Source organism: Mus musculus, chromosome 4 (genome assembly GCF_000001635.26).
Source record: "Mus musculus strain C57BL/6J chromosome 4, GRCm38.p6 C57BL/6J".
Lineage (NCBI taxonomy): Eukaryota > Metazoa > Chordata > Mammalia > Rodentia > Muridae > Mus > Mus musculus.
In genome coordinates, this window is record NC_000070.6 from 45871619 (window position 1) to 45897618 (window position 26000).

Below are 26000 nucleotides of genomic sequence, written 5' to 3' on the forward strand. Positions count from 1 at the left end.
GACTGCTCTTCCGAAGGTCCGAAGTTCAAATCCCAGCAACCACATGGTGGCTCACAACCACCCGTAATGAGATCTGATGCCCTCTTCTGGAGTGTCTGAAGACAGCTACAGTGTACTTATATATAATAAATAAATAAATCTTTAAAAAAAAAAAAAAAAAAAAAAAGATGACAGTGGAAAGGTAGAATTGATTTATCGTATGGATCAAAGTTGAAATATCTCTCATTTCCTTTTTTCTCAAGAAAACGTTTTAAAAGTCTCACTTCAATGTTTTATCAGATATAAAATAAAACCATTGTACATGCTCTAAGTCATTGGAGATAAAGTTGGCTGACTGAGTCAAGGGCAGCCGCAGAATGCAGAATACAGGCAGCAAAGCCTCATTATCTTTGTTTCCAAGGCAGGGATGATGTTCCTTTAGAGTCAGTTTGTTGTGCAGGTTTTAAGGGGATGTGTTAATTAGGTTATGAAGTATGGATGCTATTTTAAGTGCCATAGTGGCTCGTCACTATGCCCGCCCCCCCCCCCCCCCCCCGGTGTGTGCAGGTCAGGGAGGCGGCTCTCTATCTATTCTCTATGCCTATCTATTCCCAGGACCTCTTGGCCACCTGTCAATAGCAGGGAGGGAAAATAGCAAAATGCTTGCAGAGGGTTTTCCTAAACTAGGTATGCACCATCTTTCCCTTCTGCTTCTCTTCCATTGTCCAAATGGGGTCATGTGGTCACACCCAACATAGGGAGGCTGGGAAATGTAGTCCAGTTCTGTGACTAAAGAAGGGAGAATGTTTTGTTTTGATTTTTAGTTAATTTAGTGTTGTATGTGTGGTTGTGTTTATGCATGTGGAGGCCAGAGGGTGACATCAGGTGTCTTCCTCAGTTTTCTTCATTTATTTCATTAGGCAGGTCTTTCACTAAACCCAGGTTTTAGCAGTTGGACTCTTCTAGCTGGCCAGCTTGTCGTGGAGATGCTGCTCTCGAGCACTGAGATGTCAGCCATGCCCACCAGGCTTTTATATGGGTGCTCAGGATCTGAACTCTGATTATATTATATTATAAAATAAAGTAGTAAATGATATTTGTAATATACTATAAATAATTACATTACAAGTGCTTTAACCCCTAAGCCATCTCTCAAGCCCTGACTCCTTGCTTTTTTGAGACTGGGTCTCCCACTGAGACCTGGAGATGCTGAGAGTTAGGCTGGGGAGGGGGACTGAGCTCCTGGGCTCTGACTGCCTCTGCCTCCCCAGCTCTGGGGTTGCAAGCCTGTACCACCACGTGAACACTGGGGATCAAATTCAGGTGCTTGTGCTTGCTCTGCAAACACTTCATCCTCTTAGACATCTCCCTAGCCCCCAGAGGGTAGGTTTCAAAGGACGACTGAAGCTCTCTGCAGCACTGACTAACCCACTTGGTGCTATGGTGTGCTTTACAACGTTAATGAACGTCTGCCATATATACTAAGCACTGTCTTAAGAGCTAGGAGAGGACGGAAAGATGATCCAGCCTAGTCCTAGCCAGAGAGAAGCAATGGGTCCAAGAGAAGGAGTGAGACATGGGAGGAGAACTCTGCCATTCTAAGAGAGAAAGGACACGGGGAAGGCATTCTGAAATCCAGTGAGTTATTCTGGACTAAGCAACTGCCTGATGATGGCAGCGTTCACACCCCACTCTCAAAAACAAACAGGATTTGGTTGTTGGAGAAAGAAGGTGATGGGAACCAGAAAAGCAAGAGTGTGGTGGTGCGCAGACAGGACAGTGGGCAAGCGTTGCTATCATGTAGAATAGCTTCTCCAGTGTAGCTCCTGTTTAGATCAGTGAAGGGGGCCATGGGAGATGTGACCGCTCTTGCTCCTAGGGTCACCCTCTATCTCTGGATTCCATGATCTTCAAGTGGTTTTCAAGTCATTCTGGGTGAAGAACAAGCTTACATCCTATCATGTTCAAGAGATGTCTGACTGCCTGGAAGAGGCTGGCCTCAAGCTGAGCTGGTCTCAGGAGACCTTGACACCTGTGCTCTGTGTCCACAGTTCATCGTCATTGAGTTTTGTGTGTTTCTGCACGTGAGAGACAAGCTGGACATGTTTGAAGACAAACTGGAGAGCTACCTCACCCATATGAACGAGACGGGGACCTTGACCCCAATCATCTTACAGGTGAAAGAACTGATCAGCGTTACTAAAGGTAAGGCCTCCCACTCCCACCTTCCAAGAAGCATTCACACTGCCCGAGCAGGTGCCTGGATTTCCTTTGTGTGCGAGTTGATCTGCGCCTTCCTGGGTCCTCTAGGACAGAGGGCTGAGGCTGATCTGAGCCTGCCAATAGAAGTTTCTCATTTTAAGTTGCTTTATCCTGTTGTGGTGATAAAGCTCACTTGCCAAAGCAACACGGGGAAGAAAGTTTATTCTGGTTTGAAGTTCTAAGCATAGTCTGTTACACAGGAAAATCAAAGTGGCAGGAGCTTGAATCTGTGGGTCGCAGCATGCCCACAGTCAGGAAACACTCTGAGAGGCAAGTGCGTTTTAGACTCGGCTCCCTTTCTCCATTTAAACAGTCCAAGCATAGGAACGGTGCTACCCACAGTGGACAGGTCTTCCCATTCCATAGAATGCAATCAAGGTGATCTCTCAGACATGCTGTGGTAGTTTTAATTATGGTCCTGCATAGGCTCACAGAGCTGAACATTTGGTCTCCAGTTGGTAGTCCTGTTTCAGAAAGTCTAGGAGGTGTGGCCTCGATGGAGAAGTATGTCACAGGAGGAGGCCCTTGAGAGTTTGAAGATCCACACTAGTTCCAGTTGTTCTCTTTGCTTCCTGCTTGTTACTGAGGATGTGAGGTCTCAGTTGCTGCTACACCCACCATGCTCGAAGTCTGCCATGCCTCTCTCATCATGACTTTAACAGCTGTGAAGTGACTTCTCATTGTGTTTTTAACTTGCATCTTCCGAAGATGAATAATGACCATCTTTTCTATGTATCTAGTGGGTGTTTGTGTGTCTCCTTTGGAGAAATGTCTTTTTGAGCCATTGTCTTTTTTTTTTTTTTTAAATTGGTAACAGGAAAGGTACTTATGAAAGAAGCTTTCTTAGAGAATGACATAATCTAATGATATGCACATCATCTGGGGGAAGAGGAGATGTCTACTTTCTCCTAGGTGAGAAAGAGTCATGTCAGGATAAATGCCTGTGGGAGAGATGACTAAATGATAGTCTTAACCAGTGTTCTGTCGCTATGAAGAGATACCATAACCACAGCAATTCTTATAATTGAAGGTGTTTAACTGGGGCTGGGTTACAGGTTCAGAGTTTAGTCCATTATCGTCATGGTGGGAAGCATGGCAGAGTATAGACAGACATGGTGCTGGAGAAGGAACTGAGAGTTCTACATCCAGATCCTCAGGCAGCAGGAAGAGAGAGAGCCACTGGGCCTGGTTTTAGGCTTCTGAAACCTCAAAGCTCGTCCTCCCTAGTGACACACTTCCTCCAACAAAGCTATACCGACTTTAACAAGGCCACACCTCCTAATCCCTCCCAAGTAGTGCCACACCCTAATGGCTAAGCATTCAAACCTATGAGCCTAGGTGGGCCATTCTTACTTAACTACCACAATGAGTAAGGTACTTAACCGTGCAAGTAGGACAATCTGAGTTCCTACACAAAAACTTAGGTATGATGGAATATGCTGTAATCTCTGGACTATGTCGATAGAGACAGGGAGATCCTTGGGGCTTGCTGGCCCACTAGCCCACACGCTAGGTTCCAGTGTGAGATACTGTCTCAAAATAGCAACAACATCACAAAACCTATGTGCACAGCTCCTAGGGAACAATACCCAAGGTTGATCTCTGGCTGCCCCCACACATACACATGCATGCATGCAAATACATGCACTTGCAAGCACACACACACACACACACACACACACACACACATACAAGCACACACACAGAGTGTCACAGGACAAGTCAGAACCGCCCTCTTGGTCTTAGTTATCTCTTCTATAAAATGAGACTTAGATAAATAGACAGCTTGATGGTTTTGTGGCATTGATGTTTTTGTGCCCCTAACCCACTGAATATCTCTGTCTTATTTCCTTTTCTATTGCAGTAATAACACACCATGACCAAGAGAACCTATAGGAGGGTTCATGTGGGCTTATGGTCCCAGAAGAATAAGAGTCCATTATGGCAGGAAGGTATCACGCAGTGTGGGGACTGGAGCAAAAGCTGAGAGTTCCCAGTTTGAATTGCAAGCAAGAGCCTTTAAACTCTCAAAGCTGGCCTGCAGTGACACACTTCCTCCAACAAGGCCTCTTTTTTAAACTTCCCAAACAGCACCGCCAAGTGAGCACCAAGTATCCTAACAGCCGAGCCTATGAGGGACATTCTCCTTCAAACTACTACAATCCCTTAAATCAGTGGTTCTCAACCTGTGGGTCATGACCCGTTCAGGAGTCCCATATCAGAGATTTACATTACAATTCATAACAATAGCAGAATTACAGTTAAGAAGTGGCAACGAAATTATTTTGTGGTTGAGAGTCACCACAACATGAGGAACTGTATTAAAGGGTCACAGCGTTAGGAAGGTTGGGAACCATTGGGCAAGTCATAAAGACACCTGTAGCAATGGGATTTTCTTCCCATTACGACTAAGAAGTCGGGAGATCATCAAAGCCAGAAGGGTACATATTTGGTATGAATTACTTTCTTATAGCTCTGTGGTCACAGAAAGAACTGAAGCAACAGCAGCTGGTATTTCTGTATTGCCAGGCCTTGCTGCGGCCTGTGAACATTTTACACACCATTAGTGTGATTTGTGCTCAGTAGTCCTTGAGCTCCACACCCAAAGAGCAGTTATGCTGCGAGTTTAGTAGTGCCCACTCTTTTTCTCATTATACTTATTTTTACTTTCAGGGTATGTTTACCTGTGTGCCTGGTGCCCTCTGAGGACAGAAGAGGGTCTCAGATCTCCTAGAACTGGAGTTAGGATGGTTTTGAGTCATCTCTCCAGTAACACCATTCTTTTGGGTGTGACCTTAGCCTCCAAAGACCCAGCTCTCTCTCAGCTTCATTCTTAATCTTCTGGCAGTCCCCATTCCTGCCTCTGATCTGGACATGTGTTTTGGTTTTGAGGCAAGGCCTCATGTAACCTGGGATAGCCTGAGCTAGATAGAAAGGAGGACCTTGAATTTCTGTCCTGGCTCTGTCCAGGTGCTGGGAGTCCACAACATCCCTCAGCCGTTGTTTCCCTTTCCTTGTCTGCTTGCTTGGGTCAGAGCCTCTTTTATAATTCTGGTAGAACTGGCGAGAATGGATGCTGCTTTTTCTTGATTTACAGGTTATGGGGAGTGCTGTTCACACTGAAGGATAATGTCCTGTGAGGCTTTTCAGCAGAAGCCCCTTCACAGGGGGAGGAAGTCTTTCTAGTTTGTTGTGTGTTTGTGAAAAAGGTCCTCCCCACCTAATGAGAGTCAGCCCCACTGAAGCTCTGAGCTAAGCAGGTTGAGTTAAGCAAGCGAACTTTCCCCCTGTTTCTGTAGCCCTCTCTCATGAGCACTCAGAGTCTGTCTGAAAGCCAATTAGAGCCCATAATGGTATGGACTGATTGTCATCTTGGCAGCATCTAGGATCACCTAGGAAAGGAGCTTGTGGGCATGCCTGGGAGGGGCGTGCTTTGTCATTTTACCTGAGGCAGGAAGACTAACCCTAAAAATGAATGGGACCATTTTATGAGCCAGGTCCTGGACTAAATAAGATGGAGAAGGGCTGCTTAGCTCTTGTCTCCCTTCGCCTGCTGGCTGTAAATGCCAAGGGAGCAGGTGCCTTATGCTTATGCTGTCATGACTCCCCACCATGACCAACTGAACCAACAGAAAAGTAGCCAAGACCGAGCCTAAACAGCGAAACCGGCTGATCGATGAACCCTACAGCCTCTTGACAACAGAGGTCATGTGACCAGTCCCGTCCCCCCCTCCTGGCGCTCTATCAGAAGTCAGCTCTCAGGGTATTTTCCATTCGTGGGGCCTATTGATGATGTAGATCATGCACAGCCTTCCCAAAATTAATTGAATGTAGTTGGAACATTTTGCCATCAAAGGTTTCAGAAGACCATGTAGGAAATCCCCTCTACCAAGGATGTGTGTGGTTAAACTGGGCACCAGCTCACGCACAGAGAAGGAGGTAAAGGAGTGGAAGGGGCTTGCCTACACCTTGCTGATGCTGATCTGTGCTCTGCAGTTCCACTTCTGGTGTGTCTTACAAGGCCTCTCATGTCAGCCTTCATATTTCAGGAGTCTGGGTGGTGACCATTTTGCCTGCCGCCCTCACATGTGTCACCTATCTCTTCCACATTCTAGCCTGTTACAGGTAAGAGAGTTCTAGGAGTCATTTGCATGACTTCAACCCCCACCCCCACCCCCCAAAGAAAAAGCCTGACATTCCTTACTCAGAATCTCTGACCAGTACCTGCATGGCTTAGTGTGGCCATGGGGGTGAATAAATACAAGGGCCAGGTGTGGCCAAACACACCTTTGGTTGAAAAGAATATAGCATAACTATCAGGTTGGACATCTATGATGATCTACCGTTATGCTTAGAGTTCTCTTGCCAACTTCCCCCCACCCTTGGGAGGTGAGTATTTTCCTCTCAATGTTTACACTTGACAAAGCTGAGACTCAACAAGAATAAAGTGACATGCTCAAGCTCTGAGCAGAGGGGCAAGCGCTCCGGAGACCTTGGTCTGTCTTGTGGATTCTGCTTCATTGTTGGGTATCAGATCTCTTCCACTCTTCAGGGCTGATAACCCCAGGCTCTTAGCAGGTAAGTCTAGCTCGTGGGAAGTTCTGTAGAGGTGGGGTCAAGAGGTGTGGGAGCATGTACCTCAAGAACAGTAGTGCAGGAAGAGGATGCACGCTTGCGTTTTCTCTCTGTGTGTATCTCTGTGTCTCAGGATATATCTTGGACCTTGCTAGGCGCTTCCTTCTTTAAGTTAGGGAATTTTTCTTCTATGATTTCTGTTGAAAATACTCTCTGTGCTTTTGATCTGGATTTCTTCTTTCTTTATTCCTATTATTTTTAGGTTTGGTATTTCCATAGTGTCCCAGATTTCCTGGATGCTTTGTGCTTGGGTGGGTTTTACATTTGCCCTTTTCTTTGATCAAGGTATCAAACTCTTGTAGTTTTTCTTTAGTGCCAGAGATTCTTTTCCATCTCTTGTATTCTGTTGCTGAGGCTTGCCTCAGAGGTTCCCATTGGGGGTGCTAAATTTTTCATTTCCAGTTTCCCCTCCATTTGGGTTTTCTTTATTCTGTTTTCTCTTTCGTGTCTTGAACAGTTTTCTCCGTTTCATTCCACTGTTTGTGTTTCCATGGCTTTCATCAATGGATCTATTCATATCCTCTTTAAGATCCTTGATCATAGTCCTAAAAGCCATTTTGAAGACTTTCTCTATTTCTTCAGCCATCTGCCATCTCTCACGGTCTACTGTAGTAGGGTTGCTGCCCTCTAGTGGAGACATACTGCCCTGGTTGTTATTGGTTGTGTGTTTATGCTGGCATCTGGGTTCGGAATGATTGCATTTCTAGGTGTTGACATCTGGTCTTGTCTTTGTCGGGTAGGTTTTTCCTTCTTTGGCTTCTGTTACCCTCTCTGGATCTTAGGAGCATGTAGTAGCTATGGGCTGCCTGCTAGGGAGTGCTTCTGCATTCCAACCAGGTGTGGCCACTAGAGATTTCATTGAGCTCGGACCCTACAGAAAGCACCACAGTTATGAATGTCAACGATTTTCCCTCTTCCCCAGAAAGCATATGAAGAGGCTATGGGCTGGAGACAAACACTTCCTCCCTCAGAAGTTCCACAGTCCCTCTTCAGCAGCAAGTGTGGTGAGTCTGTAGGGAAGCTGAGCCACACCTGACAGGGCAGTGGGTGAGCAAGAACACAGAGAAGTCAAGCCAGGCCTTCATCCTGAGACACAGCCATGAGAAGGTATAAGGTATAAGGCTTGAGGGGAAAGAATCTACCATTCTACTCTAAGACCACCCCTTTTCCTTTTAATTCTCAGGTGGCCATTGCAAGGTACTCTGGCTGGCAGATAGCCTACATCCTCTGGGGTAAGTGCCACCCCATGACCCATGTGACACAGTGCATGTTTCCTGGGCACCTGCAGAGCCACAGCTGTGAGGAGAGACACAGAAGGGCTAGAGAAGCAGGTATAGCTTTGGGGAGTTTGGAGAACAATGGAGAAAAATTATTTGTCATCTCCCCTCCGTTCTCACCTCACTGGCTGCCTTTGTTAAGGGCATCAGGGAGCAGAGGGGGAAAAGGGTCCTCCATGCCAGCTCAGGACTCAAGGGCTTTCTAGGGGAATTGACATTTGAACTGCATCCTGGACAAGCAGGAAGATGGGAAAATCATGCTAGGCAGAAGAAACAGCACCAGCAGTTGTGCTGAGTGCTTCTGGTGGAAGAGCGCATAGGTCAGGTCTGCCTGCAGGGAAGAGTATGGGAGTCGGCCAAGAGGGACCCTAGTGATGCCTTCTACTGTGTCTTCAGGCTACCTCATCATCCATGTGGTTCAGAGCCTCTGTGGGGTGATGCTCATGTACGGCCTGGTGCTGCCCATCATCCACCACCGAGGCCTGGAGATGCTGCAAGGATTTGGCCTTGGGGTGTAAGTGCTAAGTAGACATCTTCCTTTTACTGATGCTGGGGACCAAGCCCTGAGTCCACAGTCCTTGTTCTGATGCCCCAGCAATGATGGGTCAACACAGCACCTCACAGGGAGGGAATCTTATTGTTTTCAACAGGTTTCCTCTCCCATCATTTTGTGGGTCCTTCACAGTCCTGTGTGTGATACTTAAACTCCCACTTTCCAGCAAGGAAACAAGTTGTGTGGGGGAGGGACAGAGAGGTGGAACAGGAAGGAAGGGCAGGGATCACGGACAAGTAATCGGATGTGCTGAGCTACCCGGTGTAAAACCCCTACCCTTCTTAGAGCCTCACTCAGCTCTCTGGAGACAGTGAATGGCTGACTGCAGAGTGCTTGCCGTACCCCTTCCCCATAGAACTCTAGGAGTTTGGTGCAGCCAAGGAGACACATTCTAGAAGACCTGACAGAGAGGAGCAGGCTGGGACCCAAGTTCCCGTTAGTCACCACCAACACTGCCACTCATGTCAACTCAGCATGGATCACCCTCCGGGAACCTTATTGCTCTGAACACCTTGATGCTATATTTGCCTAGAGCCGCCTGTGTGTCTGCAGTGCGTTGCCTGTCTGCGCTCTGACAGCTTCTCAAACTAATTCTTTGCTTTCATTCTCAACACAAAAGGATTGCATAGCTATAGGCTATGCTTATTCTTAGGTTATTATGATCTGGAGCTAGAGAGTCAGCATGTGGCCTTGGAGAGCCACCTCCCATTAGTGACTCGTCTTTTGCCCATGTGCACCTTGGGCTTGGGAGTGGGTGGGAATCACAGCTCAGAGCTTGTTCTACTGTTCTTCTGGTTGGGGGTTCTCTATATATATATCTGTCAGTCTGTCTATCTGTCTCTGTGTGTCTGTCTGTCTCTCTCTGTATGTCTGTCTCTGTCTGTGTCTCTCTCTGTCTCTGTCTGTCCCTGCCTCTCTTTGTGTGTGTATGTGTGTGTGTATGTGTGTGTCTGTGTCTCTGTCCCTCTGTCTCTGTCTCTCTGTGCCTGTCTGTCTGTCTGTCTGTCTGTCTCTCTCTCTCTCTCTCTCCACTCACTGTGTATCAAAAGGTCCTGGAACAGTAGGACAGACATCTCGGATTGGCCGTGTCCTGTGTTTCAGCCTCACCCTGTCCATAGTCGTGGGCCTTATAATCCTACAAGTGTGGATTGCTGGCACGTTCTTCCTGCAGCCAAAGCTGGGCACATCCGACAAGCAGAAGCCCCTGGCTCTCAACAACAGGTGAGGGTGGAGGAGGGAGATGGGATATGTAGAGCTCCTGCACCTTCTACCTATTGATGGGCAGTCTCTGGAGTGCTCTGAATTCTGTGAGTGGCTACAGAGCTTTGCACAGGGGTGAGATCTGGGGCCACACAAATCACCTTTTCCAGTAGCAGGAGAGCCACGTGAGGTTGTGCAATCTCAGTAACAGTGTGAACCTCAGCTTCCCGATTATATGCTATTGTGCATTCCTTCAAGAGGTGTGTCAAAGAGGAAACACATAAAATATGGACAGCACAGCTAAGTACCTGCAATCCTTTGTCATTCATTCATTCATTCATTCATTCATCCATTGAGGAAACCTTAGCACTGACAACAGAGAGATCGATATCCCTACCCACCACCTCTGAGAGCTTTATAGCTTGTTATAGAGGACTGGCACATGGGTAAAGGCCGAAAACTCCTGAGTGATCTAAAGATGGTGAGGAGCGACTGAGGAGGAGGAGGAGGAGGAGGAGGAGGAGGAACAGAGGCAGGGAGGAGGGGGAGCAGAGGCAGGGAGGAGGGGAGCAGAGCATTGGGTGGGGAGGAGGAACTAGCATGGTTAACAACTACCACAGCATGGATGGAAGTAGTAGGACAAACTACATGTGTTGGGAGATCAGTGAGAGTCCCTAATGTCGACCAGACACAGAGTGACAAGGCCAGACCTCTGTCAGAGGGTTCTGTGACATTCAGTTTGGTCCTGAGGCAACAGGACCATGTCATCAGGTGGTTCTTTGGGACTTTTCCTCTGGAGGACCAGGGCCAGCTCTGGCTGAGGTAGGTCCCTCTGGCAATGACAATGGTGAACCACCTCGTTGTTCCAACCCTTAAGCCAGCTGTAGCCCCATAGTTTTTCTTGACCTTTAAGAAGCCTCATGCAAGAATCCAAAGGCCACACAAAGCAAGAAACACTCACCCTGCGATATGCTCAGTGCTCCCCCTGCATCAGGGACCACACATCCCTCAGCATTGTGGGCAAACACTCAGCTCCACCTGCCACCAAGCGGAAGTCGTAAGCTTAGGAGACAGTTGCAGAGTTTAACACCCAGTCTGGATGAAACTAGAGCTGGCTATGTTGCCATTTTTGCCTGACAGAAGGGCTATCTCTTGCCTGCTTCTATCTGCAGGAGAGCCTTCCACAACTTCAACTACTTCCTGTTTTTCTACAACGTGCTGCTGGGCCTGGGGGCCTGCCTCTCCAGGCTGCTCATCAGCTGCCTCCTGGGCACTTGGCTGATCGCACGCATCGACAGGACCATCATGCAGAGTGGCTATGAGGGTGCAGACATGGGTACGTAGCAGTTCTGCCGGCCATCTCCTTGGGTCACAGCCCGCTGCATCCCTTTGTGGAAACGCCTGGAAAAGATGACTATGAGTTCACACCTTCACTTGGGCATACAGTTGGTTTCTGTCAGAGGTCATAAAGCCAGGCACTTGGGTCTGGGCTGGGGAGATGACTCGGCCATGAAAGGACTTGCTATGTGAGCCTGAGGACCTGAGATTGATCCCCAAAAGCTATGTAAAACAGCCGTGTGAGGTATGCTCTGATTGTAATCCCAGTACTGGGGATGTGGAGACAGGAGGTTCCTTAGGGCTGACTAGACAGCCAGCTTAGCTTAGTCCGTGCGCCCCTATGAACACACACAGGAAATGTGTATTCTGCTGTGTGGTCAAAGGTTGTAGAACTCTTTCCCTTCCACAGGCCGTTGAGGATAGGTAATGGTTCAGACTTTCCAAATAGATTGGAGGCTAGAACACAGCTCCGCAGTGCCAGTACTGTGGCTTGAACATTTAGTGAAGAAAGTCTCTTAGTGTAACGTATTCTAAAACCAAAGCTGTCTGTTCCTGAGGAAGTGAAATTCGTGCTTCTAGCCTCAAGCCTGGTCACACCTTCCCACAGCTGTTTTAAAATCTGCACCGACGCATGCTCTGTCTTCTCGTGGCTGCACTGACGCATGCTCTGTCTTCTCGTGGCTGCACCGACGCATGCTCTGTCTTTTCGTGGCTGCATCGATGCCTTCTCTCTCTTCTCATGGCTGCACCGACGCATGCTCTGCCTTCTCGTGGCTGCACCAATGCCTTCTCTCTCTTCTCGTGGCTGCACCGACGCATGCTCTGTCTTTTCGTGGCTGCATCGATGCCTTCTCTCTCTTCTCGTGGCTGCACTGACGCATGCTCTGTCTTCTCGTGGCTGCACTGACACATGCTCTGTCTTCTCGTGGCTGCATCGTTGCCTTCTCTCTCTTCTCGTGGCTGCACTGACGCATGCTCTGCCTTCTCATGGCTGCACCGATGCCTTCTCTCTCTTCTCGTGGCTGCACCGACGCATGCTCTGTCTTTTCGTGGCTGCACTGATGCCTTCTCTCTCTTCTCGTGGTTGCTTTCAATCCCTTCAAGCTTTGAGTTCTCCATCAGATGGACAGAGTAGAATGTTCTCGCCAAGAATCCTTCCAGATCTTTTTTTTTTTTTTTTAAGATTTATTTATTTATATGTAAGTACACTGTAGCTGTCTTCAGACACTCCAGAAGAGGGAGTCAGATCTCATTATGGATGGTTGTGAGCCACCATGTGGTTGCTTGGATTTGAACTCCGGACCTTCGGAAGAGCAGTCGGGTGCTCTTACCCACTGAGCCATCTCACCAGCCCCTCCTTCCAGATCTTGACACTTGCTCTGTAGATTCTCTGTGAAAACTTGAACCACTAGGGCCAGGGAGTGGGGTGGGGTGGGGAGTGGGGTTCGGGAGAAGACTAGCGGTTAGCCAGCATAGGAGAGGCAGAGGCAGGCAGATCTATCTCTGTGAGTTCAATGCCAGCCTGTTGTACACAGTCAGTTCCGGGCTAGTCGGGGCTGCACAGGGAGACTGTCTCAAAAACAAAAATTAAAAAAATAACAGCAATTGTATTGTAAAAAGTACTAATTGGGCGGTAATGGGAGGTGCAGCCTGGCTGACCGGCTTTTCCTGGGTTTCAGGCTTTGGTGCGTGGATTGGTATGCTCTTTGTGGATCACTACCACACCAACCCTGTGTTGGTCAGCTTTTGCCACATTCTGATCACAAGCCACAAGGACAGGAAGCTGCAGAAGACTGTGAAATACTGGTGCCTGAACCAGTCAGCAGGTAATGCCTCCTGTTTGGACCTGTGCTGGGTTCAGAGTGAAAAATGGTACCCAAGGACTCCCTGGGATCCTCAAGCGGCACCAGACCCCCCCTCTGCTCCCCTTGCTTTGCATCTCTTTAAGCCAAGCCGCTCGGGAGACATAGTTCCCATCATTCAAGCTGCGTGGCTTGTCCTGCAGACTGGCTTACCTACCGATTCTGGAACTGAACCCCAGTTCTGTAGGCACAGTTGTTTGTATCCCATTGACTTGGGATGCCATTACACACCTCAGGCTACCCAGCAGATGCGATTTCCAAAATGGAGATCAGTTGTGGGTTTTTTCCCCCACTACTGCTTACAGGAAGTGCTCCTGCCCTTGAAAGGCTCAGATATACCAACTAATATTCCCTACAGGTCTGTGGGATAGCTCACATCCTTCTGCCTCTCATTCCCCAGGAGTCCTGATCCAGTGCCTCTTGCCACAACTTCGTATTGTTGGTAGCTGCTCCAAAAGTCTTTCAGAATAGCAGCGGTAACACCCCACCCCCAGCCCCTGATCTCTCTACTCCAATTCTGTCCTAGGTCCCCGCTTCTCGGCCAGAGCCAGAACGAGGTGGTTCCTGCTGCAGACGCTGATCAACAATCCCAGGCTTGTCATGCTCAGAAAATCAAAATCAGGTCATAGTTCGGGCGAGTTCACACAGATTCTGTTGACCTGCTCAGACTGCTGATTGGGCCGCCAACTTCTGCTCCAAGGCCAGGCCATCCCCTCTCACAAGGACCTCAGCTTACCTAGCAGCCATTCCCTACAATGGCACAGGACAACATGGGCACTGTTCCTGCACATGATAGACGGCACTGACCACTTGTGGGGTGGCCATATAGACCAATGGTTTAAGCCTAGCATGATCTCAGTCCCTTGGCACAAAAGAAAAACAATATAAAAAGCAATGTCTGTGGAGCAAATTTTGCCCATCAGTGACCTCCACTATTTGTGGGAAGGCCTCCATGGGGTCATCTATTAAGAAGCATGAAATAGAGGCTGGATAAATGAGACGGCTCAGGGGCTGAGTGCATTAGATTTCACTTGCAGAGGACTCAAGTTTGGTTCCTAGCCTCTACACTGGGCAGCTCACAAGTGTCTGTAACTCTAGGGATCTGACCTGTTTCCAGCCTATTCAGGCACCTGCACAAATGTGGCAGACACATATACATATAAGTAAAAACAATTTTTTAAAAATGAATCTTTAAAGTAATTTTAAAAAAGTAGTATGAAGTGAACTTTCTGCCCTATGACCTACTGGGAATGGAATCAGAGATGATATAGGACTTCCTCCTAAAGATAGTCTGAGTCTATCTGTGGGATCACCTACGAAAGCCAAGCAGAGGTGGAATGGGCCTGCATTCCAGGTGGAGTGCAGCAACACTGATACAGGGTGAGCAGGAGACCCCAGGCATTTTGATGATGGTGTTCATGCAGCATGTTGGATACAATGCTGAAAGAAGATGAGGCTTACTCAAGAGACACAAGTGTCAGGCTGGGAGGTGTGGACATTGTCCTTATGTAAAGCCAGTACTACCCGAATTTTCATACTCAAAATGGCCAGGACAGATACAGTCTGACCATTGAAAGTCTCTCCTGAGCCTGAGCAAGTGCCGTGAGGACCCAAAGTCTCCGAGTGCTTGCACCTGGTTGCTATGTACACTTGGTCCTGTTGGCGCATGCGTCAGAGTTGTCTCTTTTAGCTGAATCTTTACAACAGCCCTTTGACAATTTGTTTTGAGAAAATGAAGAGCCATCTCCCCACTCCCCACACAACACTCGTCACTTTCCAGCTCTGTGGTCAAACAACTTTTTCTTTCTCTATTCACAGATATTTATATCTGCAAAAGGGGGCCAACATCCCAACTCCATGTATCAGCTTGAGAATAAAATTATTAAAAGCACTTAGACACTTTTAAGCTTGTGCCTGACACTCTAAACACTCAAAAGCAGACTCGGTTTTGATTGTCTCTATGGTTTGAGTGTAAACAATGTCTCCCACAGGCCCAGGTACCTGTAAAGACCTTGGTCCCTAGGATGGCACCATGCAGAGGGATGGCACCTTTGGGGCTGGTGCCTAGTAGGAGGTCCTTAAGTCACTGGAGGCATGTCCTTGAAGGAGATCATGGGACTCTAGTCTTTCTGTTTCTTAACTGATAGGATGACTATTTTTGCTTACTAGACATCCCTACCCCACATGACATGGTGCCTCATTAGAAGCCAAAATCAATGGGACATTCCTTCTTAGACTGTGGCCTCCAAAACCATGAACTCAAATAAATTTTTGCTCTCCATACATTCACTACCTCGGGTGTTTTGTTGCAGTAACAGGGAACTAATACAGATCTCATGTCACAGAAAGATCCAAGTGTGTGTGTGTATGTGTGTGTGTGTGTGTGTGTGTGTGTGTGTGCGCGCGCGCGCATGCACCTTGTTGTGGGTATCAGTGTGTGTGTATGTACATGCCTGTGTCTGTCTGTCTGTCTATGCCATATTATTCATCAGGAAAATGCAAAATAAAACTATGATACTACACCACCAAATAATGTCTAGGATAAAGTCAGGTGACACTACTAAATGTTGGTGAGGACACAGAACACTAGGGTACACTGTGGTGTGTGTGTTACCACTTTCCGAACCTTTGGTAGTATCTTCTAAGATGTATACACTCATACTCTCTGACATGGCATGCTCATCATGCAGAGGAATGGTTAGAGCAGGAATGTGGATACATTCCCAGGTTGTAGAGAATGCTGGAAGCCCTGAGTGGGTGAAGTCCCAAGTAAATGTGTTATTGATATAGGACCCCTCAGGCTCAGAGGGATTATGAAACCTTCCTTGGGGGTGCTGAGTGTCAGAGTTGACAGTCAACATAGAAAGTGTCCACCAGAGCGGTCTCCATCCAGATGTTTATGGCCTAAAGATGACTATCCCTACAGAGGCTGCTCCTACCCAGATTAGCTAAGCCTGCCTCCTTGTGTCAGATGCGTACCAAGAACTCTGCATACCTGTTCGTCTGCATGCAACAGTTCTGCCTCTTTGCTCAACTCTATATAATACACAAGCCAAGCTTCTGGGGTGCTGCGTTGTCTCCTTCTGAGAGCCCAGTCCACCGCGTGGCTGGCTGGCTGTGTGTGTTGGGCTGGCTATCTTTTTTTTTTTTTTCTCCTCATTTCCTCATGTCCCAGACAGGTCGAGTCCCTGGCTTATTGGCTTGCTCCCTCTGCCTCGAGCTCATCCTGCTTTTGTAAACCAGCCAGGACCACCTGCCTAGGGGTGGCCCTGCCCACAGTGTGTGGCATCAATGTGTGCCCACAGTCACAGGTCAGGCTGATTTGAGCCTGACCTGTGACCTCAGTGGAGGTTTTCTCTCCTCAGGAGACTCCAAATTGTGTCCAGTGGGCAATAAAAACTAACCAGCACAATGTCTTTTATTTTATTTTAGAAAATATAATTCCATGAATCCAGTTAGTGCTGGTTCCATAGGCAGGGGTATGGGGCCATCCACTGGACCATGGTGAGCCTGTCAGATTCTACCAGAAACTCTCAGAAGTGATAGATGCTTTCAGCAAAGTGTCAGGATACAAAGTTAACATTATAATCAGTCATGATGCTGAATAACAATGGCAAACACACTCAGAAGCAAGGTGGGTGGGATTCCATTCACAGAAGTCTTTGCAAAAGGTACCTTGGAATGTGAAAGAGCCAAAAACTTAAAAAACAAAACAAAACAAAACCTCTGTAAGGAAAACATTAAATCACCAAAGTAAGAGATTGAGGAAGACACTTAGAAAACATGGAAGGATGTTGGATTTTTGCCAAAAGCATTTTCTACAATTGAGATGAACATGTGACCTTTGCCCTTTAATCCCTTTATACAATTTGTAACATTTATTGATCTACTTAGAGTGAGCCATCTTTGTGTCTTGATTGTGGTGAATGGTCTTTTTGATGTATTCTTGAATTCTGTTTGCAAGTATTTTCTTGAGGACTTTTGGACCTATGTTCACTGGGGAGACTGCTCTGCAATTCTCTTATCTTGTTACTTCTTTACCTGGTTTTGGAATCAAGGTAATACCAGCTTCATAAAAAGGGGTTAATGAAGTTCTTTACTTTTTTGTTTGATGGACTACTGGGATGAGGCCTGAAGCCAGTTCTTTTTTTTTTCTTTTCTTTCCTCTTTCTTTCTTTCTTTTAATTTTTATTTATTTATTTTTTTGGTTTTTCAAGACAGGTTTTCTTTTCAAGACAGCTCTGGCTGTCCTGGAACTCACTCTGTAGACCAGGCTGGCCTCGAACTCAGAAATCCACCTGCCTCTGCCTCCCAAGTGCTGGGATTAAAGGCGTGCGCCACCACGCCCGGTTAGAAGGGAAAATCCACCAGGGCTCCAGTCCTCCTGGACGTTAGTTGGGAAATTTGATTAAATTACTGCTTGTTATAGGTCACGTGCTACTATGGCCAGCTCCCAGGTAGCTGTAACTGCTGGAGCTGAAGGGAAGGGACAAGTTTCTGATGTTAGAAGCTCAAGCCAGCAGCCTTTCCTGGGGTGAGAAAGGGCAGAGACTGAAAACCTCAAAAACAGAACAGAACAGAAAACAAACAAGAGTAAAAAAAAAAAAAGATTCCTGTTTTGAAAAACAAAACAAAACAAAACATATTTTTCATCCCCTCTATAGGTCACCTTCAGGCTTTCTTTTCTTTTCAGCTAAAATGAATCCTGTCTTTATTTTACTTCACCCTGGACCAAACAATGAGTCTAAAAGGGTTTTGTATTCATCTCTTTGTCATTCGCCTCTGTCAAAGAATGAGAGTAGCGTTTTCAGTCAACACTCCTGAGTTCCTGATGCTGCAGCCAGCTTCAGAAGACCACTCACTCTCAGATGTCAGTGTGGGAAGGGCTTGCCAGCAGGTCTGTTCCCCGACTGCTGCCACTGCAGGCCTTCTCTGGAAAGGAGAAGGGTGGCCCACCATACATGAGAAACTAGCTCAGTGGTTTTCAGCCTTCCTAATGCTGCAATCCTTTAATGCAGTTCCTCACATTGTGGTGATTCACAACCATCAAACTATTTTTGTTACTACTTCCTAACTGTAACTTTGCTACTGTTGTGAATCAGAACGAAAACATTTTTGAGTACAGGTTTGTCAAAGGGTTACGATCCATGGGCCGAAAACCACTGCTCTTAGTGGTCTAGTGCACACGGTTCTCATTAAGGCCAGGCAGGTCTTAAGCCTTGAATTCTGAGCCTTCCAACTTACTTTAAAGTGGGAAAGATCTTATTTCTTTCAGTGTCTTTCAGATTCTTACAGGCAAGGGCCACTTTGTGCTGCCTGCCTGCACAGGTTGATTTTAACCCGTGCAACAATGAGAGACTGGATTCCTTGACCACAACAGTCAAGATCTGCACAGGCTTTCTAACCTCCTACTAGCTTTTGGGAACTTTTAAAGGGCGCTCCAAGGACCCAACATTAAAAAGAAGTGGTGAGTTTCACTACTCCACGTGGGCCTCTGCTGTTGCTGAGTGACCTGGCTCCCTGAGAAGGAAGTGTGCTCAGGGACGGCCACGCCCCCTCGTGTTGCCCCATCCCTCGCGTTGCCTAGGAAACCACAGCGTCCTGCTGCAGTTGCTGGCTTCAGGGTGAATCTGAACTTCAGATGCGGGAGCCTCCAGGCTTGGGTAAGGACCTCAAAATTGCTGGGCTTGGGGGACAGCGGGCTGATTGAGCAGATAGGAAGATGGGCGTGTCGCAAACAGTAGGCATAGGCCAGAATCAAACTGCTCCTTCCCTTTGCAACACTCCCCTATTTCTCCCGGAGGATGTGACTAGGGTTCCAGTCCCATCTGACATCTGAGGCAGATTGACGGTCCCTAGAAGAGCTCTAGTGGAGCGCAGACAATAATCCTGCCCTTTCCAGAAAGTGCCTGTGGGATTTACACCCTGGGCGCTGGCGAAGACCCACTCTCTGTCTCTCCCCCTCCTGCTCCCCCGCCCCCCCCCCACCTAATTTTGTTTGAAATCTAAGTTTCCCCTTAAACAAGGTGTCCTGTGGGATCTAGTGCTGTCTTTAGGCTGGAGGTCCTAGCAAGAGGGTCCCAGCCTCTGAGTAAAAACTAAGACCAAGTCCCAAGTGTATTTCCAGAACGAAGAGGAATTGGGCCAGCAGTCAAGATGTCGCCAGTGGGAAAGGTGTCCCAAGTACAGAATGGCAAAGTCTACCAGCAGATCTTCCAGGCCCAGGTAGGTGTCCTGCTGGCCTTTGCTCCCTTTCCCTCCCCTGGTCTCCCCACAAACTTTCCTGGTCCTTTCTAATTTTTCTTTGTTCTGAGAGTTTCCCTGTCTAAGATCCATTTTATTTTTTTTTTTTATTGAGAATAGATTTTTTCATACAGTAATATTCTGATTTCAATCCCCACCCCATCTTCTCCCAGATTTCCCCCCAATAAGCCGATTTTTAAAAAACAGTTCTCTTTGACAATTACTTTGATTTTTTTTTTTAAATTGCTATTGGGTGTATTATAGAAGAACATTGGGGCATTTGGTCTCAAAATTAAAAACTTAATTTTGGTTAAAAATATTTTTAATCGAAATTATTCAGAATTAGTCTGAATTAACCATCTGTGCCTGATTCTTTTTTTTTTTTTAAGATTTATTTATTATATTTATATGAGTACACTGTAGCTGTTTTCAGACACACCAGAAGAGGGCATCAGATTTTATTACAGATGGTTGAGAGCCACCATGTGGTTGCTGGGAATTGAACTCATGACCTCTGGAAGAGCAGTCGGTGCTCTTAACCGCTGATCTGTGTCTGATTCTTTTGGAGAGCATAAAAGCAGTTCTTATTTTTCTGCTTAAAAGGTGAGTCTTGGCCAGGCATGGTAGCTCATGCCTTCAGTTCCAGCACTTGGGAGGCAGGGGCAGGTGTATCTCTGTGTGTCTATGTAGCAAGCCAGATAGACTCTGTTTCAAAAAACCGATGGTAGTGGTGGTGGTGATGGTGGTGGTGGTGGTGGTGATGGTGATGGTGGTGGTATTAGTGGTGGTGGTGGTGGTGGAGGTGATGGTGGAGGTGGTGATGGTGGTGGTGGTGGTGGAGGTGGTGGTGGTGGAGGTGATGGTGGTGGTATTAGTGGTGGTGGTGGTGGTGGAGGTGGTGGTGGTGGAGGTGATGGTGGTGGTAGTGGTGATGGTGGTGGTGGTGGTGATGATGGTTCTTTTTCTGTACTAGGGTTTTGAATCTCCCTTTTCTCCTTGGCAATCTCTCAGAACTCATGTCCATAGCCAGGGGTATTCACACACCTCCCTGGGACCCAGTGTCAGCCTCAGTAGAAGACTTGTCTGGTACCCAGTGTCTGCCCCCATAGAGGACTTGTCTGGTAACCAAAGTAAAAGGCTTTACTGGCCATGGCTATTGTAAAGATTGTTATCCCTTCTTGAATGTACCTTGCAGATCCAAGAGACCTACAAGCTTCAAATCTAGTGTACTGTTATTGAAGTGGCATTCTTATTCATTTGAGCCATAAATCATCCTGCCTGTGTAACCTTCAAAAATAATAAAGGAATAGAGAAACCAGAGAACTCAAATTACTCATACCATTCAGCTCCTTATATATAGCAAGATATTATTCTCAACCTTCCGTTGTTCTCCCATGTATTTTAAAATTTGAAACCACGCTGTAATTTGGGTTGTCTTTTTTTTTTCCCAAAAAAAAGAGGGGGTGACTTTGTTAAATGTACTGGAAGGGACAGAAGGTCTAGCAGTATCCAAACTATCCTGCCTATAATTTTTAATTTATGTTTTAAAATGAGATTTATATTTATTTTGCGTGTTTGAGTGTTGAGCCTGTCTCTGTGTGTGTGTGTGTGTGTGTGTGTGTGTGTGTGTGTGTGTGTGTGCGTGCGCGCTCGCGCTCATGGCTGGTGCTCTAGAAGGCAAGCAGGGCATTGTGAGCCACGCCGCTGATGAGAAAATGGAGCTCTGGTCCCCTGTAAGAACAGCATGTACTCCTGATTCTGGAGCCGGCTCTTGAGCCCTGCAATTTGTGTTTTAATTGCTATGTTTAATGATACACTATTGGGTAATGGTTTCCTTGCCATAAGACATTTGTGGTCATTTCTGTCTCTAGTAAGCAACTACCCTTCCATCAAAGGATTTTTACTTAGCCCATCTCCTATTACTGAATGGTTCTGGGTTATTTTGCTCTGTTTTTGTTGTTTTGTTTTGTTTTTCATTTATTATCAGTTTCTTATGATTACAAAAATAATTGTATTCACTAAATGATCTTCATTCAAAATTTTCTACATATACCTTTCTTGAAACACCCTGTGCCTGTTAAGAGATCTTCTGCACTGGGTGGGCATGGAGTCTGAGTACAGGGAGCCTTCTGGATGCCAGGTGCCTCCATGTCCTCCTACAACGTCCTCCGACATGTCACAGTCGTCAAGAAAGGCTTGGGCACCTGAAACTTTCACATTACCTGCGTCTCATCTTTCCCGTACTCAGGTGCAGCTGGTTCAGTCTCTGGCAGCTACCAGGAAGCAGGCTGCAGAGCGTTCTGAGACTCAAAAGAATGTCAAGACACCCATGATGAAGAAGGTGCCATTACCTGAGGGGGAAACTATGACCCCTCGCCAGAGGAAGTGGGTGCGTAGCCTCCCCAACGACTGGGTCACGGAAAACCCAGTTCTTTATAGGTAAGCCTTGCTACCAAGCCACATTGCAGGTCCCCAGTCTTCAAAGACTCAGAAAGATGTATGCCCAGGAGGAACAGAGCCTCAAGTACCTTCTCCAAAACAGGGAGCTTGTCACATCTGCTTGGAAAGATGTTTCTCTCCTCCCTCAGTAGTTTCAATAGGGCTGCCTAAGGCCACTGTCTGGGTAGAGAAGCCTACTGTCCCAGAACTTGACTTCTTAACAATAGTGACTAGCCACATTCCCTCAACGGTGGGAAGATCACACAGAGGACAGGGCTGGGGAAGCTCCCTAGGGTGGGGCCACCACTGAGGGAGGATGCTGAGGGAGGAGGGTGAGGATGCAGCTTTTACTTGGTTTTAACTCACTGGGGAAGACTGAGGTCAGTGGGTCTAGAGCAGTGGTTCCGAACCGCCCTGAAGCTGTGACCCTTTAATGCAGTTCCTCGTGTCTTGGTGACCCCCAACCATAAAATTATTCTCGTCGCTACTTCACAACTGTAATTTTGCTACTGTAATGAGTCACAATGTAAATATCTGTGTTTTCTGATGGTCTTAGGTAACCCCTGTGAGAGGGTCATTTGACCGCCAAAGGGGTAGTGATCCACAGGTTGAGAACCTAGAGGGAGAAAGGGCTGGAGCAGAGGCTGGAAGAGGCTTTGCAAGCCAGTCATAGCTTTGAACTTTGAATTGATTTGAATATCTTAAGTCCCCTTGGCCAGACTATGCAGAATTCTGTACTGAATGCCCCCCCTTTTTAATCTTGCCCCCCCTTTTAATTTTGGTTGGGAGATTTTTAATTACTGCTTCTATTTCACTAGGAGTTATAGGTCTACTTAAATTGTTTATTTCATCTTGATTTAACTTTGGTAGGTTGTCTGCATCAAGAAATACATCCACTCCAAAACTTTTAGGTTTCTCCGTTTGGTGGTATGCAGATTTTAAAAGCATCCCCATGATTCTCTGACTTTCCTTGGTGACGTTCATAATGTCCCTCTCTGATTTTCTTAACTTCCCCTGCAAGTCCTCAGCCATCAACCCCAGGGACTCTCGCTTTATTGAAAAGGGAACCTCCCTCACTCCCTGCTCCCCTCCTGCCTTCAACCTGTGTCCCCCTGAAAGAGCCTCTTCCTTGGCAGTAACCCCTATGCATTGTCCACCCCAGCTGCTTCACTATACAAACCAGCTCCTCAAATCCCGGGGGACAAGTGGCTGAGAACCCTGAGCAGATCTCATTGTCCCATGGGCTCCTAATGGAGCCACTTTGGGTCTGGGACATTTGAAATATCAAGGTCTGAAAGAGCCTCCCCATTTTGCATGGCTGTCTGGCCCCATCAGCTGCAGTCCTGACCTGTTGTCTTCTCCCACCTGTGGGACAGTGTGACGACTCATGAGAGAATAGATGACAGATACTGCTTGCCTAGGGCCTCTGGGATCTGTAGGCAAGCTCTGGGCTTCTCTGATGGGGCATTTGTAGACTTTATCCCGGCGTTGATGCCACAGTCTTTCCTTCCAGGTCTCTTCATGAGTTAGCTTACTGAGAGATCTCAGTCCACTCCAACTAAATCCAAACCTGATGGGTCTTGGCGTTCTGAGCGTCCAGCTCTGCTTGAGACAATGGCTCCTTTATATCCCCTTTGCAGAAAATGGGCTCACTCCAGCTGCCTCATATGATAATGTCTTGATTACAGTTTTAGAGGGTTCGAGCCCATGGTAGAGAGCATGGCAATAGGCAGGCATGGAGCAGAATCTGAGGGTTTCCATCAGAACCATATACATAAGACAGAGGGGAGGGGGAGGGGAAGGGGGTGAGGGAGGGGGAGGGGGATAGAAGAGCTAGTTAGGAATGGCATGGGCTTTTGAAACCTCAGCACTTAGTCCTCAGTGATAAACTTCTTCCAACAAGGTCACACACACCTCTTAATACTCTGTCTTAGTTAGGGTTTTATTTCTGGAAAGAGACACCATGACCAAGGCAAGAAAAGAAAGTATTTAACTGGGAACAGTTTCACTTACAGTTTCAGAGTGTTAGTCCATTTATCATCATGGTGGGAAGCATGGCAGCGTGCAGGCAGACATGGTACAGGAGAAGGAGCTGAGAGTTCTACATCTTGAGTGGCAGGCAGTAGGAAGTGATAGAGACACACTGGCCAGACTTGAGCATCTGAGACCTCAAAGCCCACCCCCTAGTGATACACTTCCTCCAACAAGGCCACACCTACTCCAACAAGGTCACACCTACTCCAACAAGGCCACACCTATTCCAACAAGGCCACACCTCCTAGTGGTGCCACTCCCTATGGACCAAGAATTCAAACACATGAGTCTATTGGGAGCCATATCCATTTCAACATCCACACCTTCCCAAAAAGTGAACCAAACATTCAAATATACGAGCCTTATTCAAACTACCACAGAGGGTCTGCTGAAGGACCAAATAAGGGTGCATGCGGAGAACTTCATTCTTTGTTGGGCTGTTCACCCATCATGGTCCTTACTTTCCATTTGGAAACGGTTCCAGCTCCAGACTCATATTGGCCAGCCAAGGAATTTACAGCTTGTGTCTGGGGCAGGAACCCAACACTGTGTCCAGGTACCCTCAGAGACTAAGCTTGGAGACATAGCATCTTTGGTTGGGAGCCTGGGACATTGCCTGCAAGGCTGTCTGGAGTAGGAGGAGGGTCTGGGCAGCGGTCAATGCCTGTGCTGGCCTGGGCAGGTGTGGGGGCAGGTCTTACTCTTCTCTACTTGCTTCCTCAGGGAAAAAGAAGAAGCCAGGAAGGAGAAGGAGCGTCTGACAGATGACATGATTGCTTCTCAAGAGGTGCAGGGCCTCATGGACAACATAGGTGAACCTCTTGCCCTTCAGTTCCAAGGGCAGGCCTGCCCCAGGCAGGAAAGTCTCCGGATGGCAGTGTGTGTTCCACCTCAGGGGCTCTTGCCACCCTCAGTGGGGTCCTCTGCTCAGTTTCCCAGAGGATGCCTTTTGAGTGTAACCTCAGGAGGGACAGCCAGTGGCTACTACACGGTGGGCAACTCCTAGGAAGGAAGGACGGACTGAGCTTACTATCTTGTGTGATTTGGCCCTTGTACTTTTCACACCCCATCTCCTCCCCACTGCAAGTCCCAGTTTTACATTATCCCCACGCGGGCGCCCTTGCCTTTGTCCTTATGGTTAAAAAGTGACTCAGTATAGAAAAACAGAAGATTACTGAGCGCCGGTCAGCAGGAGCGCCTTTCTCTTGCTGAGAGCCCCCGTGTGGTAGCCAGTTTCCAGCCTCCTAGATAGACGCAGGGCAAAGCACAACTGAGGATGGGGAGGGGAGCAGACGCAGGGCTTCACACCTGCTTCACAACCCCCCACCTCACCCCCACCGAGTGCTTGGGCCTGGCTCTGCTTCTGCCCTTGAGGTATTCTGGCACCCCTTGAGCTGGGCTGGAAGGAAAGGAAGTTTGAACAGGCGGGTTGGGTTAGCAGGATCTCAGGTCTGGCGGTGAGTAAGGAGGGGATGAGGGAGTGGGGGCAGAGGGCGTTCTTTGAGATGTGTTACAGCTCTCCTGAACAGTATTCTGTGAAACAGCTCTCTTTTATTCGGGGTGAACAGGGCTATATAAACCTTGGGAAGTGGGTGGGGGAATTGGGAGTGGGTGGGGGAATTGGGAGTGAGTGTACCTCAATGACTGGGGCTGAGGTGCCAGAAATGCTTCATTTACGTGAAAAAGAGTTCCAGGTGCTTAAATCTGGAATTTGGCCAAGAGGCTCAGTAACTACCACAAAGTTGTTGGAGGTGGGTGGGTGAGAGGGCTAGGAACCCTGGGACCTAGAACAGGGAGGGATCTATCTTTCCTCCAGTCTCAGGATGAGATTTTTAGGGATTGGACAGTCTTGACCTCACTCTTGCTCCAGGCTGGTCCATCTGTCTGTCTCCCAACCCACCCCCTCCTGCCATTGCACTCTCTCCAGATCAGAGTGTGTACCTTACAGAAGGCTGTTAACAACACCAGCCTCCTGAGTTGATCCTTGGATGCAATAGAGTTAGGATGCTGCTGCCATGTGCTAAGCAAACTCTAGTGTTGACTGATATTTCCACAAATGATCTTTCCTGGTTCAAATGTATTTCTTGCTTGCTTTTTTTTCCGTTTTTCTTCTCTCTCTTTTTTCTTTTCTTTTTCTTTTTTCATTCTCTCTCTCTCTCTGTCTCTGTCTGTCTGTCT

The 26000-nt window shown here is 47.4% G+C and overlaps 2 protein-coding genes across 15 annotated transcripts in view; both read left to right on the forward strand.

The window, feature by feature from the left end:
* Window positions 1-15392, forward strand: part of Stra6l (STRA6-like) — a 62718-nt gene extending 47326 nt beyond the window's left edge. For 7 of the 9 annotated variants that reach the window (XM_006538310.4, XM_006538312.2, XM_006538311.3 and 4 more), the window contains 9 exons: window positions 2031-2184; window positions 6291-6366; window positions 7799-7880; window positions 8060-8108; window positions 8550-8667; window positions 9808-9927; window positions 11079-11242; window positions 12924-13070; window positions 13633-15391. In XM_006538310.4, coding sequence (XP_006538373.1) covers window positions 2031-2184; window positions 6291-6366; window positions 7799-7880; window positions 8060-8108; window positions 8550-8667; window positions 9808-9927; window positions 11079-11242; window positions 12924-13070; window positions 13633-13781 — 1059 coding nt within the window. In that variant the 3' untranslated portion in view covers window positions 13782-15391. Of the gene's footprint in view, window positions 1-2030; window positions 2185-6290; window positions 6367-7798; window positions 7881-8059; window positions 8109-8549; window positions 8668-9807; window positions 9928-11078; window positions 11243-12923; window positions 13071-13632 lie in introns of all 9 variants that reach the window. The other 2 variants (NM_001305421.1, NM_028788.4) reach the window with 1 other exon arrangement.
* Window positions 15393-18684: 3292 nt separating this feature from the next.
* Ccdc180 (coiled-coil domain containing 180) overlaps window positions 18685-26000 on the forward strand; it is a 60472-nt gene continuing 53156 nt past the window's right edge. For all 6 annotated transcript variants that reach the window (NM_198660.2, XM_017320287.2, XM_017320288.1 and 3 more), the window contains exons 1-4: window positions 18685-18769; window positions 19234-19331; window positions 21598-21788; window positions 24546-24634. In NM_198660.2, the coding sequence (NP_941062.2) occupies window positions 18748-18769; window positions 19234-19331; window positions 21598-21788; window positions 24546-24634 (400 nt within the window). In that variant the 5' untranslated portion in view covers window positions 18685-18747. The remainder of the gene's footprint in view (window positions 18770-19233; window positions 19332-21597; window positions 21789-24545; window positions 24635-26000) is intronic.